The sequence below is a fragment of the Phodopus roborovskii genome, unplaced genomic scaffold (assembly GCF_943737965.1).
Source record: "Phodopus roborovskii unplaced genomic scaffold, PHOROB, whole genome shotgun sequence".
Classification (NCBI taxonomy): Eukaryota; Metazoa; Chordata; class Mammalia; order Rodentia; family Cricetidae; genus Phodopus; species Phodopus roborovskii.
The window spans coordinates 40409420-40425298 of NW_026126511.1; the positions used below are offsets into that span (position 1 = coordinate 40409420).

Sequence of the window (15879 nt, forward strand, 5' to 3'; positions counted from 1 at the left end):
TTTTTTACTCTTTCAACTCTTTAAAAATCAAAGCTTAAATTTTATATTTTTAATACTATAAATTACTGCAATATGAAAACTGGTTGTCATACACTTTCTTGCTCCTGCTTCCACAGAAAAGCACATGATTCTCACTACAATCCTTTACACTTGGCCTCAGTCAAACATTTATAGTCAGCATCTAAATTTTTCTCTAAATACAATTCTTTGCCAGATAAAAACATGTCACCAAAACATCCACAGCTTTAGTATGCTGCTTGAGCACTGTTTTGCTCTCTCCTTCTGACCATGTGCACCTATCTGCTAAAAGTAATATAATCAAGGAGATCTAGTATCTACCAAGACAATTAAGAGGCAAAATTAGGTAGGATTAGTGATGTAGCTCAGTAGCTAAATTCTTGACTGACACAGGAGGACATAAATTCTAACCCCAAAATCATCTGTGTACCCATACACACACTTAAAGTTTGCTGTAGTCTCCACAGAAATTATTGTAGCATATTTGTCTAAAACTCAGTTATAAACTAAAGATTTTAAAATGTTAAAATGGGTTTTTTAGCTTGGCCTTGGTAACACATGCCTTTAATCCCAACACTCAGGAGGCAGAGGCAATCAGATCTCTGTGAGTTCGAGGCCTTGGTCTACAAAGCCACACAGAGAAATCCAGTCTGGAAAAACCAAAACAAACAAACAAATAAACAACAAAAACAAAATGGGGGGGCATTCCTTAAGAAAAAAGTACATATGGCTTAAATTAGAGAAAAGCATCCCCACATACCCTCCCCAAATTCAAAGACACAACATACACATAAGTGATAACAACATATACTAGAAAGTATTGTCTGTCAACAGTAGAAATCTACTGAATCTTTTATAGAAAGCTTTAGAGTATGTACTGTCATGTCCAGCTGCACGATCTATAAATTGGCTCCTTAGACCTACTTACTAAAATGATCACCTACAACTGTTATTTCAAAAGAAAAAAAATACATTACTCCAATTTATATTGGGAAACTTTTATTAACTTAAATTGGCAATCTTAATTTTGCCCAGCATGTTCTTAATGAATGTCTGAGATATCAACCTGCAGGTGTTTTCACCACCACAGAATCATGAAGACTTGTGGTTATTGTTGTCCTGTAATGATCAAAAGAATGTTCCAATAATCAACAAGTTACTTCTCTGAAATACTTAGAAGATATTCTGAGGAGTGCTTGAAAGTTCTGTGTATAAATAATGGTTGATACATTTAAGATCCATTTGATGCTGAAGATAAATATTTCTTATATAAACATTGTTTTAACACACCACTGTTATAATGAGGCAGTTATTAAGATATATTTTCATACTAAAGAATAAAGCTTCATCTTTGTAGTTATTTTATTTATAGAACTCTTAGCAATGAAGAACGCTGTATCCAACAACAGAAAAGAGACATACTGCAGGTGACATTCTGTAGAGGAAGAAAAAACATGGCTGCAACAAAAGAAGCCAGCAATGTGCATCATACATTCTTTATACAAACAGTCCATTCTGAGCAGCAGAATCAAACACAGACCAAATGCTTTCAAGGGTTTGTGAGGCGCTATGTGGCGATTGCATTCTCCACACACTGAAAAGGAAAGGGACAATAGCAGAGACCACAGTATAATAGACAATTACAGCACAGTAACACGTCAGCCAGCCGCCAAGTTCTTGCTCAGATTGGCAACTGAAACTTCACGTCCACGTGGGCTTCTTTAGCTAAGGTCACTATTTCAGAGAGCTTTACCACCTGAAAGAGAACACAGCAGCTCTGATTCTATGTTCATAAAAAGGTGAATACACATTACAAACCAAGGCAAAATGAATACAGAATCTTTTCCATTTAAAACACCAGGGCTATTCTGACATTGCTGTAAGTCACACAACTTCCTTTTAGGAACTGACACTTGTAAAAGTGTCAAGTCTAACATTCTTCATAACCAACTAAGCATATTCTGATAAAGATGACATAACTAGACACATCTTACCTAAATTTTACCATGAAGACAAAAACAGTGAGTATCCTTGTAAGATACCCACAATTCAAAGCACAACTAAATAAAACCTACTTTGAAAAAGCTTACAAGCTTAATTTATAATATTGGAGTAGGAGTTAGTTATAAAAATTGCTGGTATATTTTCTGTGAGGTAACAATAACCAATGCCCTGTAAGATATGAGAATATCTGTTTCCATACAAAATGTCATACAAATTAGACACGTCTAAAACCAAAATTTAGCTTCTCTCCTGGTAGTTACAAAAAAGAGTCTAGGGTTAAAGGAATATGACTTTAAATAAATGACTTTATATAAGCTATTTCTCCATCTATACCCATGGAAGTTTTCCCACCAGATCCTGGTGGGTGGGAAGGAATCATTGTCAAACATAGTGAACTTCGAGTCTAGGAGAAAATACAGAGAACAGAAGAACATAGTATACAAATGATTCCCAGACCAAGGGAGACTCTACAAGACCAGAACACAGTATTTCAAATAAACTCCAGACGAGAATTACTTAAAACAGGAGGGCTACCGATTAAGAAATGCAGTTATGTGTTACCCAACTGCTGTACAGTTTAACCCAAATCTAACAAGGAACCTAGATGGTGTGAGATAATGTTGAACTGGCAAACTCAGAAGGCCAGCGTCCTGTAACCGTAATTCCTTTACATCATTAGAGTAGCATCCCGTAACAGTAATTCCTTTACATCATTAGAGTACTTCACCTCATCTACATGACTGCCATGTATAAAATGATGCATATGGGGATTTAATCACTACTAAAAGATGAGGGAAGAAATAGTTAAGAACATAGATTAGACTAGATTGGGTGTAAATTGGCCACTGTTTAAGATGGATAATAGAGAGAAGATAGAAGAGGCTCTGAAAAATAGTTTTTAAATTCTCATTGCCTCCACTCTTCTGCATTGTCACTTATGTTGACTTCTTTTAATAATTGCCCACTTGGTGGCCACCTGTCTGGACCGTTGGACAGAAATTCCTGCTTTTCCAGTTGCATTTGTGGCTGAGTACAATCTTTATCCCCCACTGCAAACTCCATTTTAGCAATACATGTATATGTTGTTGTCACTCTCCAGAATTAAGCTTGTTTTCCATATATTTAAACATTAGTATTAGCGGTATTAATACTCAGCTGGATCATTTTGGAATCTAAAGGTCTTATAGATCCTTTCCATACTACAAATTTGTCCTTAGATCATCAGAACCCACTTACCATTTTAGCAGCTTCATCCAAATCATCACAAGCAAGAATTTTAAGTCCACTGTCTGCTATTAGTGCCTTAGCATCATCAACTCGTGTACCTGGAAATGATTTATGTAAACATAAGTAAATGAATTAAATGTGTGTGTATGTATATGTAAGTATATATACACGTATATATACATGCACATATACATACACAAAAGCATTTAAAATCTTTTTAACATTGTAAGTATTTCTCACAGGAATTTCTATTATTTAACAAACACGTATTTAAGAAAATATTGTAAGAGCCTGGAACTACCTTGTGAAACATTCCATTTTACTATATCCATAGTAATAAAAGCAAAGTCAGAATTTCAGAAAAAAAAATCACAAAACAAATCACTCTTGTGGAATATTACTTTAACTGTAAAAAGATGTGTTATATTTGTTCAAGCTGCATTTGTTTAACAATGTAAGGATGTGTTTAGTTATGTAAAGATGTGCTGCACCTGTTTCACCTTGCATGCCTAAGGCACCTACCTGATTGGTCTAATAAAAAGCTGAACAGAGAATAGGTAGGCAGGAGAGGGACAGGGGGGTCTGACAGGCAGAGAGAATAAGTAGGAGAAATCTAGGTAAAGGAGAAGGAACAGGGGAACACAAGGGAGAAAGAGAAGGACATGCATGGGGCCAGAAGCCAGGCAACTGCCAGTCAGACATGGAGACAGCAGGAAAGTAAGATACACAGAAAGAAAGGTTAATAAGCAAAGGGCAACATATCAAAATAAGAGGTAAGGCCAAGCATTCATAACTAACAAGTTTGCATGACATGATTTGGGAGCTGATTAGTAGTCCAGAAGAAAAGGCCTAACATGTCACATTACAAAAGGCAATGCTTTGAGCATTTCTGCCCAGTGTAGCAAATTTTAAAAAAGAAAAGAAAAAGAAAAAGAAATCACATTGTGGTGGTCTGAGGGAGAGATGTCCCAATTGCTGGCACTGTGTGGGAAGGTTACAGAACTCTGAGTAGAGAACCTTGCTGGAAGAATACATCACTAGAGAAGGGTTTACAGTCTCATGCTACTTTACTATGTGTGTATGACTGACATGTGATCTCAGTTTCCTGCTCCTGCAGGTGCCTTTTCCACTATTATGGCTATCTTGTCCTCTGAAATGTAAGCCAAAATAAACTCTTCCTTAAGTTGCCTTTTTGCTTTTGTTTTTTAAAGATTTACTTATTTATTATGTACACAGTGTTCTGCCCGCAAATATCGTTGCAGGCCAGAAGAGGGCAACAGATCTCATTATAGATGGTTGTGAGCCACCCTTGGTTGCTGGGAATTGAACTCAGGACTTCTGGAAGAGCAGCCAGTGCTCTTAATTCCCGAGCAATCTCTCCAGCCCCTTGTTTTCTTTTATTGAGACAGTGTTTCTCTGTGTGGTTCCAGCTTTCCTGGAACTCACTTTGTAGTCCAAGCTGGTCTTGAAATCAGGGATCCTCCTACCTCTGCCTCCTGAGTGCTAGAATTAAAGGTACGCACTAGCCATGCCTTAAATTGCATTTGATCCTAGTATTTTATCACAGTAATAAAAAATAACAAGTTTCCAAGTTTTGTATTTAAAGCTTTCACTGAAAAGACATAGCTATTTGTAAAATTATATTTTAAATAGAAACAATATCTTTAACACTCACCTTGTAACCGTACCACAACAGGTATTTTAATTTCTAAATCTTTTACTGCCATAACTATCCCTTTTGCAATAATATCACATCTCATGATGCCTCCAAAAATGTTGACCAGAATAGACTGCACCTATCAATAAAGTGAATATTAAAAGGATGAATACTTATCCTTTTCTCCCAAAAAAAACGTGATATGTGTCTTATAAAAATCAATTCCATGGAAACATTTTCAGATAAAACCATCATTTCCCTTTCTACCTTTCAGTCTACTAGCAACCAGAACTTACTTCCACTAATTTCAACACCTGCTTATATTTGTTTTCGACTATATCCCATACAAAAACCTGTCATTCCATCTACTTCTTCCTGTTTACCAACACAATTATTTCAGATCCTGTCCTATAGCAACGTCACAGAAAGCATCTCCATTAGTGCCTATCCCCCCCCCCCCCTTCTTTCAGCCCAATCAATACAACCATTTTTTTTTTTTTTTACTCAAACCCAGGTCAGAATACCTCTATAATTATTTCTCCTATGAACCACAGCCGCTTTTGCTAATCAAATCTCAGGAGCTCTTTCAGTCCTTTCTCTTCCTCGCTGCTACCTATAGTCTTCCTTCTTTAGACTGTCTGCCCTGGTCATCCGCCCTCTCCTGATGTGACCTTACCTCCATCAGGTTTTCTCTGTTACAAGATTTCTTCTACAACACTGAGGGGACAGGCTCTATTGTTTTCTTCATCTCCCCATCTCCTAAGAACTCAAGTTTTTACCAGTGTGCTGAGGACAGTCACATGTATCTCCAACCGTTAGAAGAAGTGTAACATCCTGGAGCTGGAGTGACAGGTCAGCAGGTAAAAGTGACTGCCACTCTTACAGAGGACCAGAGTTCAGTTCCCAGAACCCACATTAGGTGGCTCTCAAAAACTCCAGCATCAGGAGAGCCTCTTCTGGCTTCCATGGGCACCCACTTACACACACATACACACACACACACACACACACACACACACACACACACACACACACACACGAAAATAAAACAATGTTTTCAAAGTACAGCATATTTATAGACATTTATTTACTAGAAAATCACCACAACATTGATTCCAAAATCCTTAACCACTGTCCCTACAGTACAACAGGCACCAACTCCCAATGTGCCTCAATTTAGCTGAATTCTTACTCTATGGGACTCCAAGGGAAAGACAGTAATAAAATGTTTTTAATTCTAGCTAGGAACAAGGAATATTTTTCCACCTTCTAGCATCTACAGTGATTTCCTTTTTCCTAAAGTTTAATACCAAAAAGACTAAATATTGCCAGCAACATCAACAATATTTATTAATGAACTAAGTAATTATGCATGGGTACACATATTTGCAGAATCCCAGGCTTCTGAAGTTGAATAATACCACCATATGAATGGCTCCCAAGCTAGTTCACCAGAGGCATTAATATCTAATTATATCAAATTTCTTCAGTTTGCTAAATTTCAACATAAATTAATTCCAAAGGTTCTGTAACTTGTATTTCACTTAAAAGATTTCAATTCCTCTTTTCAAACTATTGTAGTACTCTGAATTTTAGTGTTGAACTAGCATAATGACAACAAACAATTAATCAAGTTACTTCTCACAACTCCAATTCTAACACATAAGCCCATCCCTTACCTTTTTATCTGAAGTGATCAGCTTAAATGCTTCTGTTACTTGCTGGACTGTGGCACCTCCACCAACATCAAGAAAGTTGGCTGGAGTCCCTCCATGTAGTTTTATTATATCCATTGTGGCCATAGCCAAGCCAGCACCATTTACTATCAAGAGGGAGAGATGACTTGTATAAGGAACAGAGAACATGCATGAAGTTGTACAAAGCCAACTGTAACATGAGAACGCATTAGGTACCTAGACAACCTATGTTCCCATCAAGGCCAATGTAGTTAAGATTTGCATTAGCTGCATCTTTGTCCCTTTCGTCTTCCTGGCTCCAGTCCTGGAGATCAAAGATCTTTTTTTGGCGATAGGCTGAGTTTGAATCAAAATTGATCTTTGCATCCATACACAACACTTAGAGAGGAAATGAGAAAAGCAGTATTAATTTTATGACAGATACAAGGACCTATCCAATAATAAACATGATTTAGTTTAAGGATAAAAAACATTTTAATTTGCCATTTATTCAAAGTATTTCAATTTATGTTCACAATATGAATTCAAACTGTTTCTTAAAGAAAACTAGGACTCTAAAATACTCCAAAATTACTGTTTCTGCAACTATCCCAGCTCCAAAAAAACAAAAACTAAAAATACTTTCCTCAAAGACATTACACATATTTTTTTTTTACCTTTCCAAATATTAACTGGCTATGTTCTTAGCTAAAAGCCTTTCCCTCGGACCCAGATACCACACCCCCTTATCACTCAAGGATACTCTGTTTTCTGGTAAATCCTAAACCCCACTACCTATTTTATAATGACTAAATTCCATCAACATGCATCGAATTGCACTGATGCAATTTTCCCTTAAGCCCCCCTGATGGGAAATGTCATTCTGTAAATATGTTTCTCGTATTGGTTAATGAATAAAGCACTGTTGGCCAATAGGAAAGCAAGATAGGCAGGAGTAGGAGACAAGGAGGAGAGAGGAAGTAGTAGGAAGGAGTCAAGATGGTGGGCTGAGAGAAGAGTGCTGGCCCCTCTCTCCAGTGAGATGAGACCACGTGGAAGTACTTAGGTTGATAGAAATGGGTTAATATTAAGACAGGACTAGCCAATAAGAAACTAGTAACTGGCCAACAGCATTATATCAATAATACAGCATCTCTGTGTGTTATTTGGGGCTGGTGCAGCTGTGAGACCAGACCTGCAAGAAAAAAACCTACTCATAACATAATGGCGCCCAACATTGCTAATAAGAACTTAGGCTTAAAACTTAAGAAAAGCTTAAAAAAGGATTTTAGAAACAAAAGAACAGAGACAAGCAAGGCTTCTTGGTAGCCACATTTTTCTTGGCTGGACTGTTTTGCGAGAGACAAGCAGAGATTTGTGCGGCTCCTTTAAGGGAGATTTCCTGACTCAGCATAAGCAGCAAAAAAAAAAAAAAAAAACCTGCAAGGCTTTTAAAGAGCTCTGCTAACAATTCATTGGTGTGTATGAGAGTTGGCAATGGCAGTGACCACATCTCCAAGCCAGCAGCATGCTGCTGGGTGCAGCATAGACCAAGGCAGTGAGCACAGCTCTCAGTGCTGGCGGTAAAGGATAGACCACAGCTAACACAACTATGGCTTTCATTTTAACAATGTTGTTGTTTACCAGATAAAAGACTCATGGCCAGAGAAAAATAAAGATTTACAGTAAAGACAGATTCACATTAAGAAAAACCGCTAAAAGTTTACAATGTGTTTTAAAATACCTATAGGCTTAGGAGAGAAAAAGAATAAAATGGTTTTAAAAAGACAGAGAGAAGCTGGGTATGGTGGCACATGCCTTTAATTCCAGTACTTGGGAGACAGAGGCAAACAGATCTCTGTGATTTCAAAGTAAACCTGGTATACAGAGTTAATTCCAGGACAGATAAAAGTTACACAGAGAAACCCTGTCTCAAAAAAAAAAAAAAAAAAATAGAAGTAGTAGAAATAGAATTAAAAAAAAAAGCCACATAAAGATGGAAAGCACAGAGAGAATCTGGGTACTATACGGTATTATATTGTCTTTGTATCATTTAACTATTGAGGAAATAACAACAACTATTAAAAGAAATGCTGCTGGATTAATTCATCTTACATGTTTTAAAAATGCTTTGACTTCAAAATTTAAGTCTAAGGACAGGTTACTGGGGTTAAGGCTTTCTATTTTTGTTTCTATAGAAAATGAAAAGCTGTGGATTCCTCCCAGACTAATGTAGTTTGATCAAGCCAGATCCACTGAAACAGCATCCCAGGTGATCCAACATTCAAAACAGCTTGGACAAGGCAGCCTTGCAGACCACTACAGCCAGGATATCTGTGTCTTCTTAGGATCCCCATGACAGCGCCACCTACCAGCAGGAAGCAGTTTGGAAAGAATGACGCCATGCTCAGCCTTAATGCATAGGAGAGGGGCTTGGTACCACCCTAACCTATTGTGTCAGACTTTATTGACTCCTCATAGGAGCCCATACCCATAAGAGAAATAGAGTAGGGCTGCTAAGGAGGAGATAAGGGAGGAGGGGATAGGAGAGAGAACTGTGGTTGGAATGTAAAATGAAAATTTTAATTATTAAAAAAAAAGAAAGAAAAGAAAGGAAGTCAAAAGGGGGTCTGACTATTGAAAACTGGTGGGTTGAATAGGTATGCCCTCCACAGGCTCATGTGTTTGAATGCTTGATCCACAGGGAATGGCACTATTAGGAGGTGTGGCCTTGTTAGAGAAATATCACTGTAGAGACAGATTCTGAGGTCTCCGTGCTCAGGCTCCACCCAGTGTGGTACATACTCTCCTTCTGTTGTCTGTGGATCAAGATGTAGAACTCTCAGTTCCTTCTTCAACATGCTGCTATGTTTCCTGTCATGAAAATAATGGACTAGACCTCTGAAATGAAACTGTAAGCCAGCCCCAATTAAATGTTTTCCTTTATAAAAGCTGCTGTAGTCATGGTTCTCTTCAATGCAGTAAAAACCCTAAGAAGTTGGTACTAGTAGTGGTGGGGTATTGTTGTGATGGATTAACTACGCTTTTGTTTGGAGGAATGTGGTTTTGGGGATTTTGGATTAGGAAAGCAGTGAAATGCTTTAAGCACTGCTTACTGGGCCATACTAGTAGGAACATGGAAGACTGGTGCTAAGGGTAATTTGAACTGTGAAGGCTACACTTAAGAGGTCTGGGGGGGGGGGGAATTAGTATGTAGCCTAGAGACTATTCTTGTGATACTTTGGCTAAGAATGTGGATGCTTTTGGTCACTGTCCAAAAAGTCTGTCTGAGGCTAAAGTGAATTTTTGGATTAATTGAATTGGCAAAGGAAATCTCAAAGCAACCTAGTACAGACTGTCCTGTGGTTACTAGTGTTTACCTTATGAACATTATGCAACACTTTATAATGAAAAGGAGAATGCTGAGTAAGTAAAAATACAAAATGTACTGAATGAGGTAAAAAAGTGACACCAGTAAGTGGAATGGAGCTAAATCCTAAATTCAAGGAGATAAACAGATTAAAGAAGAGTTGGATGTTAAATGGAATAAAGGGAGTGGTGACCTCAGGGCAGGACCCCACCCAGCTAAGTTTCCAACTTGTACAAAGAAACTAAGGGAAAGCTAAGAGCCAAGTGTGGTGGTGCATGCCTGTAATCCCAGCACTCAGAAGGCAGACATTGGAAAATCTCTAAATTTAAGGGCAGCCTAGTCTACAGACTAATTTCGAATTAGCAAAGTTAAGGCAGTGAAGAAAGCCATTGAAAACAGAATGCAAATGAAGACATGATTGAATAAGAGGCTCATGCTCCAGCTCCAACAAGCAGCAGAACTTGGCAGCTTTAGCCACATTGCTCTGACTATAGAGTCAAGGATAGAAGAAATGTGTGTCACTGTGAAGGCAGGCTTTGAGATCTCTCCTGCTCAGGCTATGCACAGTAGAGACTCTCTTCCTCCCATTGCCTGCAGCTAGAGATATAAACTCAGCTTCTTCTCCAGCACCATGTCTGCCTTCACACTGTCATGTCCTGCCATGACAATAATGGACTTAATCTCTGAAACTGTAAGACAGCCCAATTAAATGTTTTCCTTTACAAGCGTTGTCACGGTCATGGTATTTCTTCCTAACAGTAAAAACCCTAACTAAGACAAAAACTAAAATTTTTATTAAGTTCCCCCAAGGTGAGCAAAATCAAACAATAAGATTAAGAAGAATATGCAGATCAAATGCCAAAAAAAGAAGTTAGGATCCTAAATAAACAAAATGTCTATAAACCTGGAGATATTACCAGGATACATGACTAAGTAAATAAAGCAAGATGGAAAATGCGTACAGTTTACAATGTTTACGGGAATAATTAAGAACATACTTTCTAATGTTTTAGTTAAAAATGGATATTAGACAAAAAAGAACAGAAAATGAGAGGGGACAGGTGAGAGAAGAGAGTTTTTAAGGGTGAGTAAACATACTTCATTACATTAATTTCTGACTTATATTAAGAACTAATACAAAAATATCCAGATGCCACCAAAGTAGTAAAAAAAAAAAAAAAAAAAAACTATCAAATTTGTGTACTATAGCAAGTAAGTCACTACTTCACAGAAACTGTAATACTGGATATGGTGGAGTTTCTACAGATATGGTTAAAGTAAGGATGGTGACATCGCATATCCTGGATTACAGGAACCAGGAGCATCCTCACAAGGGAAAACCAGAGGAGCAGGCAGATATACACAGAAGACAAAAGAGCCACTGTGGCCACCAACACAGAGACTGGAAGGAAGTACCTGCCTACAGACCAAAGAGCGCAACAGGTTCTTCATTACAGTCTCTGAAAACATGCAATCCTGCTAACACCTGGGAACCATTCTGGCCTTCTAGACTAGAACTAAAAGGAAAAAAACTGGTCACTTCAAGCTATGAATCTGCTTTATCAGACATAGAAAATTGACATTGGTAAACAAAGAGCATCAACAAACATGGAAAAAACACATTAGTAGAAACTGACCAAATTAGATAAAACACCATTTCTTCATCATCATTTTGAAGATAAAACCCACTTCATGCAAAATATGCAGCAAGAATGACTCTGAAAATATATTAGAATTTAGGGGAATGAGAAGAAATCTGCCTTGGGAAAAGGTATCACAAAATCTTAATGCTGAAAGATCAAAACATACCTTAAAAATACTATTTGACCCAAAAATCTTCTAAAATCTGAATGAAAGACAATCACAATACAGTCAGAAGGATAACTAGAAAAGGTTCTTCTGTGTGATTTTTAAGGTAAGAGGTGAAGGCACAGAGAGAGTAGTATGGCCCAGTAGGCAATGCACAGACAGACAGTCCTGGGCAGCAACCCCCGCCCAGCACTGCTGTCTCTAACGAGCACACAATGTCCTTAACACACACTTTAGTACACAAAGAAAAGCACGCCCGATTAAGAGCATGAAGGCATTCCCACAGCAGCAGATCGTAGCTGCTATAATTCAGTGGGAACAAATCCATGGGCTTGTTTTCAGGGTTAATTTACCTCTCTCAAATAACATAATCAGAACAACAATACCAGATATTTTACATGGGTAACTCCTCACTCTTTGAAAATGTTTCATTATATTCTATTTTACAAACTGTGCTTATTATTACAGGACAATTTATTCATTATCGTATAAGTGACTAAATACAAATTAGTCTTTTTGATAAAGAACAGAAATAACTGTCAGCATAAAAGTGAAAGGACTACAAATACTTAAGAAGAGCTAGCTGTCCAAAGAGCCTATTACAAAACCAAAGAAATTATAGTAGTTAATACAAAATAACAAGAAAAAAATTCGAGTAGAAATAAAACTACACACACACACACACACACACACACACACACACACACACACACACACACAATAACCCTGTCTATGTGGACGGCACAGTAATTTAAATGATGTAATGGCGTATGGTTACAACATGCTAAAGGGAGCCCACAGGCAAACAAGCTCCTCTTCTCTGGTGGCTCCAAATCCTGAAATGACTTCATGCCTGAGCATACCCTTTCACACAAAAGATGCAGGCATGCAGCCTTGGATGGCTAATTCTCCCAGATCACAACCCTCATTACTCCAACCCGGCTGCTCCTCAGGACCTTCTGCCCAAGTGGAAATGCTCCATTTCTGTCCCTTCTGATATGATGACCCCTGGGATGTAATTGATGTGACTACTCACTTGGATTTTCAAATTGCATCATTTTCATTAATTTAACCAGACACCCGTGACAGACAGACACCTGTGACAGACTGGTGGTCACCATATGAGGCAGTGCAACACTAATCTGTGTTTCAGTGGGTTTCTTTCAAATCTGCTCACATTCAGTTGATGAGAACATAAGCTACTACACAGGAATGAGTCCTGCCTGCTTAGATGACACAAGGCACCACCCGATAGAAGAAGATACATTACCCTCTCCATCAGAATCTTCTACCATTGGGTTTATTTCTACCATAGTCGCATCATACTTCAGAAAAAGATTATAAAGCTTGACCATGTTTTCTGCTGCAGAATCCACAATGTAAGTCGGGAATCCCATTTTCTGTGCAAGCTGAAAATAACAGCCTTTTTAGTAGCAGTGAGCATTAAAATATTACAAACAAAAACTTTATCATTTAAAAAGATAAGCATGAGCTGTGGTTAACAATCACTGAAAGAGCAACCACCGAAGGGTTAAACAACAAAACCTGGTACTTCAGAATCCTCACAGGGTAGGTTTTATGGCCATTTTACAAGTCAGAATTGACCCAGAGGTCAAGTGCTGGCCATTATCCTAGATTACAGTCCCAGCATTCATTCCGTAGCCTCCCACTGCCTCTGAGCTTATAGACAACCTAAACTGAAATGGAGACTTATGCGCTCAGCAGCACATATACTAAAACTCACAATGACACATACAAGAAAAAGAGATTCAGGGTTAGTGAAAACTACATCTAAAAAGTAGGTTGATAATCTCAACAGTCCAAACACTGACTAAAGTTGTTAAAGCATCCTACTTCCTCTTTAAGGTAACACAAGGCGTGTCTCCTGGGCCAAAAGGACAGAAACAGCTAAAGGACATTATCACATCCATTCAGAACTCTTCTCTGGCAGGCCCTAGAGATGCAGGTACTTAAGTCTCTCATCTAGACCAGTTACAGAGTTGAGCTGAAATCTGAACCAGAGACATCTAGAAACATTTTAAACAACAAATATTAAAGTCACAAGCCAGCAGTTCTCGTTCACAATGTCTATGATGAAGCAAGTATCCCTCCCCTTAGTGGGTTCTTGCCACACACTGAACCTAGGACCTGCTACATGCATGCCAAGTGTTCTACCACCTAGCTATTTTCCCAGCTGGAACAATTATCAATTTCAAAGTTCCATAAGAAATTTTAAAACAGTGATAACACATGACAGTAGTCTGCTCAGAAACACTACAGATAATTCCTTTGAAGGAGAATATGATTCATGTAAAGAGCCATATAGCAAAAAAATAAAGTAGCCAACAAAAAAAAAAAAAAGAAAGAAAGAAAGAAAAGAAAAAAAGAAAAAAAGAAAAAAAAAGTCACTTGGTCATTTTTTTAATGAAAAATAATACTATATAAGCACCATTTCACTATAAGGATTTTCATTAGCTTTGTATAGACTTACACATTTGAGAATTGGAAAATGGTCCTCATTAATCCAATATGCCATTATATTGCTAAGCACTGAGAGACACATCATTCCTGCTATTTTCAAAATGCTTTATCTTAGCTCTTATAAATTAAACATTTGCTTCCCCATCTGAACTGCATTCTAGTCATCACTCTCATATAACTCCTAATAAACCAAAACTGCTTTTTGCATATTTACCCACTCATCTGTTTATACCACGGGTCTCATTAGAGAAACCTCTTCTGTCCTGTGAGCCTTATGTCAGTCAAAGCTTGCTGTTGCTATACTTCCATAACTAAGCTTATTTTAATGTTTTCTCACAGCAACTGATAAGCCTTGTGTTTATATCCACAGCAAACTATTTAACTTTCTTTTCTACACAAACCAAATAATCTAATTCATCAATATCATTAAAATATCAAGCAATTCTCACAAAGCACTTTGTTTAGAAGGAGCAGACATACAGAGCTTAGGTGGAGTGGGAGGAAAGGACAGCACAGAAAACCTGAGAAACCATAAACAAATGTTTCTGTGTGTGTGTTTTAAGACTGCCTCTCTACCACTATATACAATTTACAGAGAAAAATGGGGATAGGAAACATTTACAATGACTCGCACTATGAAAATCGATGATTGATAATCACCCTTGATTCTTCAAAAACTAAACTGAAATTTGAAAGTGAGGAAAAGACCAATAAATTAGAAAAAAGGTACTGCAGGACAAATTAATGAGTCAGAGTGAAGAACCTCTTGTGGATCCTGACTCGGGTAACTTCTCTAAGAATCAATAATTAGATAATCAGGGAACTGGGAATGACTGGATATGTGAAAACATTAAGGGAATTCCTGCTAATGTTACTAGATACAGCAATGACACAGTGGCCCATTTAAAAGCAGCCCTGTTTTTAAAGAAACATAAAAATATTTAAAGAGCTTACAAAAAAAGCACTGTAGGTAATTCCAAAAACTGCAATTTTAAAAAAGAAATTAAACTGCTTTAATTGTTTAGTGTTTTACAGTAAGTATTATAATTATCTAATTAAAAACTAAAGATGTTTCAGAAAATAACATACTGTCACAGCTTGTTCCTTTCTGATGCCTTCTATTATATCAACAGGTACTTTAATGATGGCTTCAGGATTCTCGGCAGCAACATCTTCAATGTTAACACCACCTTGTGCACTTCCTATCAATACAGGACCCTACAAGATATGAAGAAGAAAAGCATCACATTTTACTTTAGACTCTGTACAACTTTAAAACTAATCTATACACTGTCAGATTTGGGTATCTACTGCCTCCACATCATATTTAAATTTTTTTGACAATGTAACATATCTCCAACAAATAACCACTACAAATGGTTAACTGAAGAATGGAAAAGCAGAAAAAGAAAACAGAAATGATACATTGTCTTCAAGAGAAAAAGATAAAAAATACACATGCTTATACCAAATAAGTAAATATAATCAAATACATGAAATATAACATGCATTTTTCACATAAAACTAAAGAGACATTAGAGTATTGCTTAAGTAAAAACAAGAAAGCATCTAAGGAAGTATTTGCATGTTTTCTAAGCTCCTAGTCTTCCTACAAGCAAATAAAAAGAAAACAAACC

The 15879-nt window shown here is 37.3% G+C and overlaps 1 protein-coding gene across 1 annotated transcript in view; it reads right to left on the minus strand.

Moving 5' to 3' along the window:
• Window positions 1-1362: 1362 nt before the first annotated feature.
• The window catches only part of Sucla2 (succinate-CoA ligase ADP-forming subunit beta), a 33029-nt gene continuing 18512 nt past the window's right edge, over window positions 1363-15879 (minus strand). Inside the window, exons 5-11 of the mRNA XM_051195384.1 lie at window positions 15332-15460; window positions 13032-13170; window positions 6820-6981; window positions 6586-6728; window positions 4925-5045; window positions 3259-3347; window positions 1363-1774 (exon numbers count right to left, since the gene is read on the minus strand). Of these exons, the coding sequence (XP_051051341.1) occupies window positions 1700-1774; window positions 3259-3347; window positions 4925-5045; window positions 6586-6728; window positions 6820-6981; window positions 13032-13170; window positions 15332-15460 (858 nt within the window). The 3' untranslated portion in view covers window positions 1363-1699. The remainder of the gene's footprint in view (window positions 1775-3258; window positions 3348-4924; window positions 5046-6585; window positions 6729-6819; window positions 6982-13031; window positions 13171-15331; window positions 15461-15879) is intronic.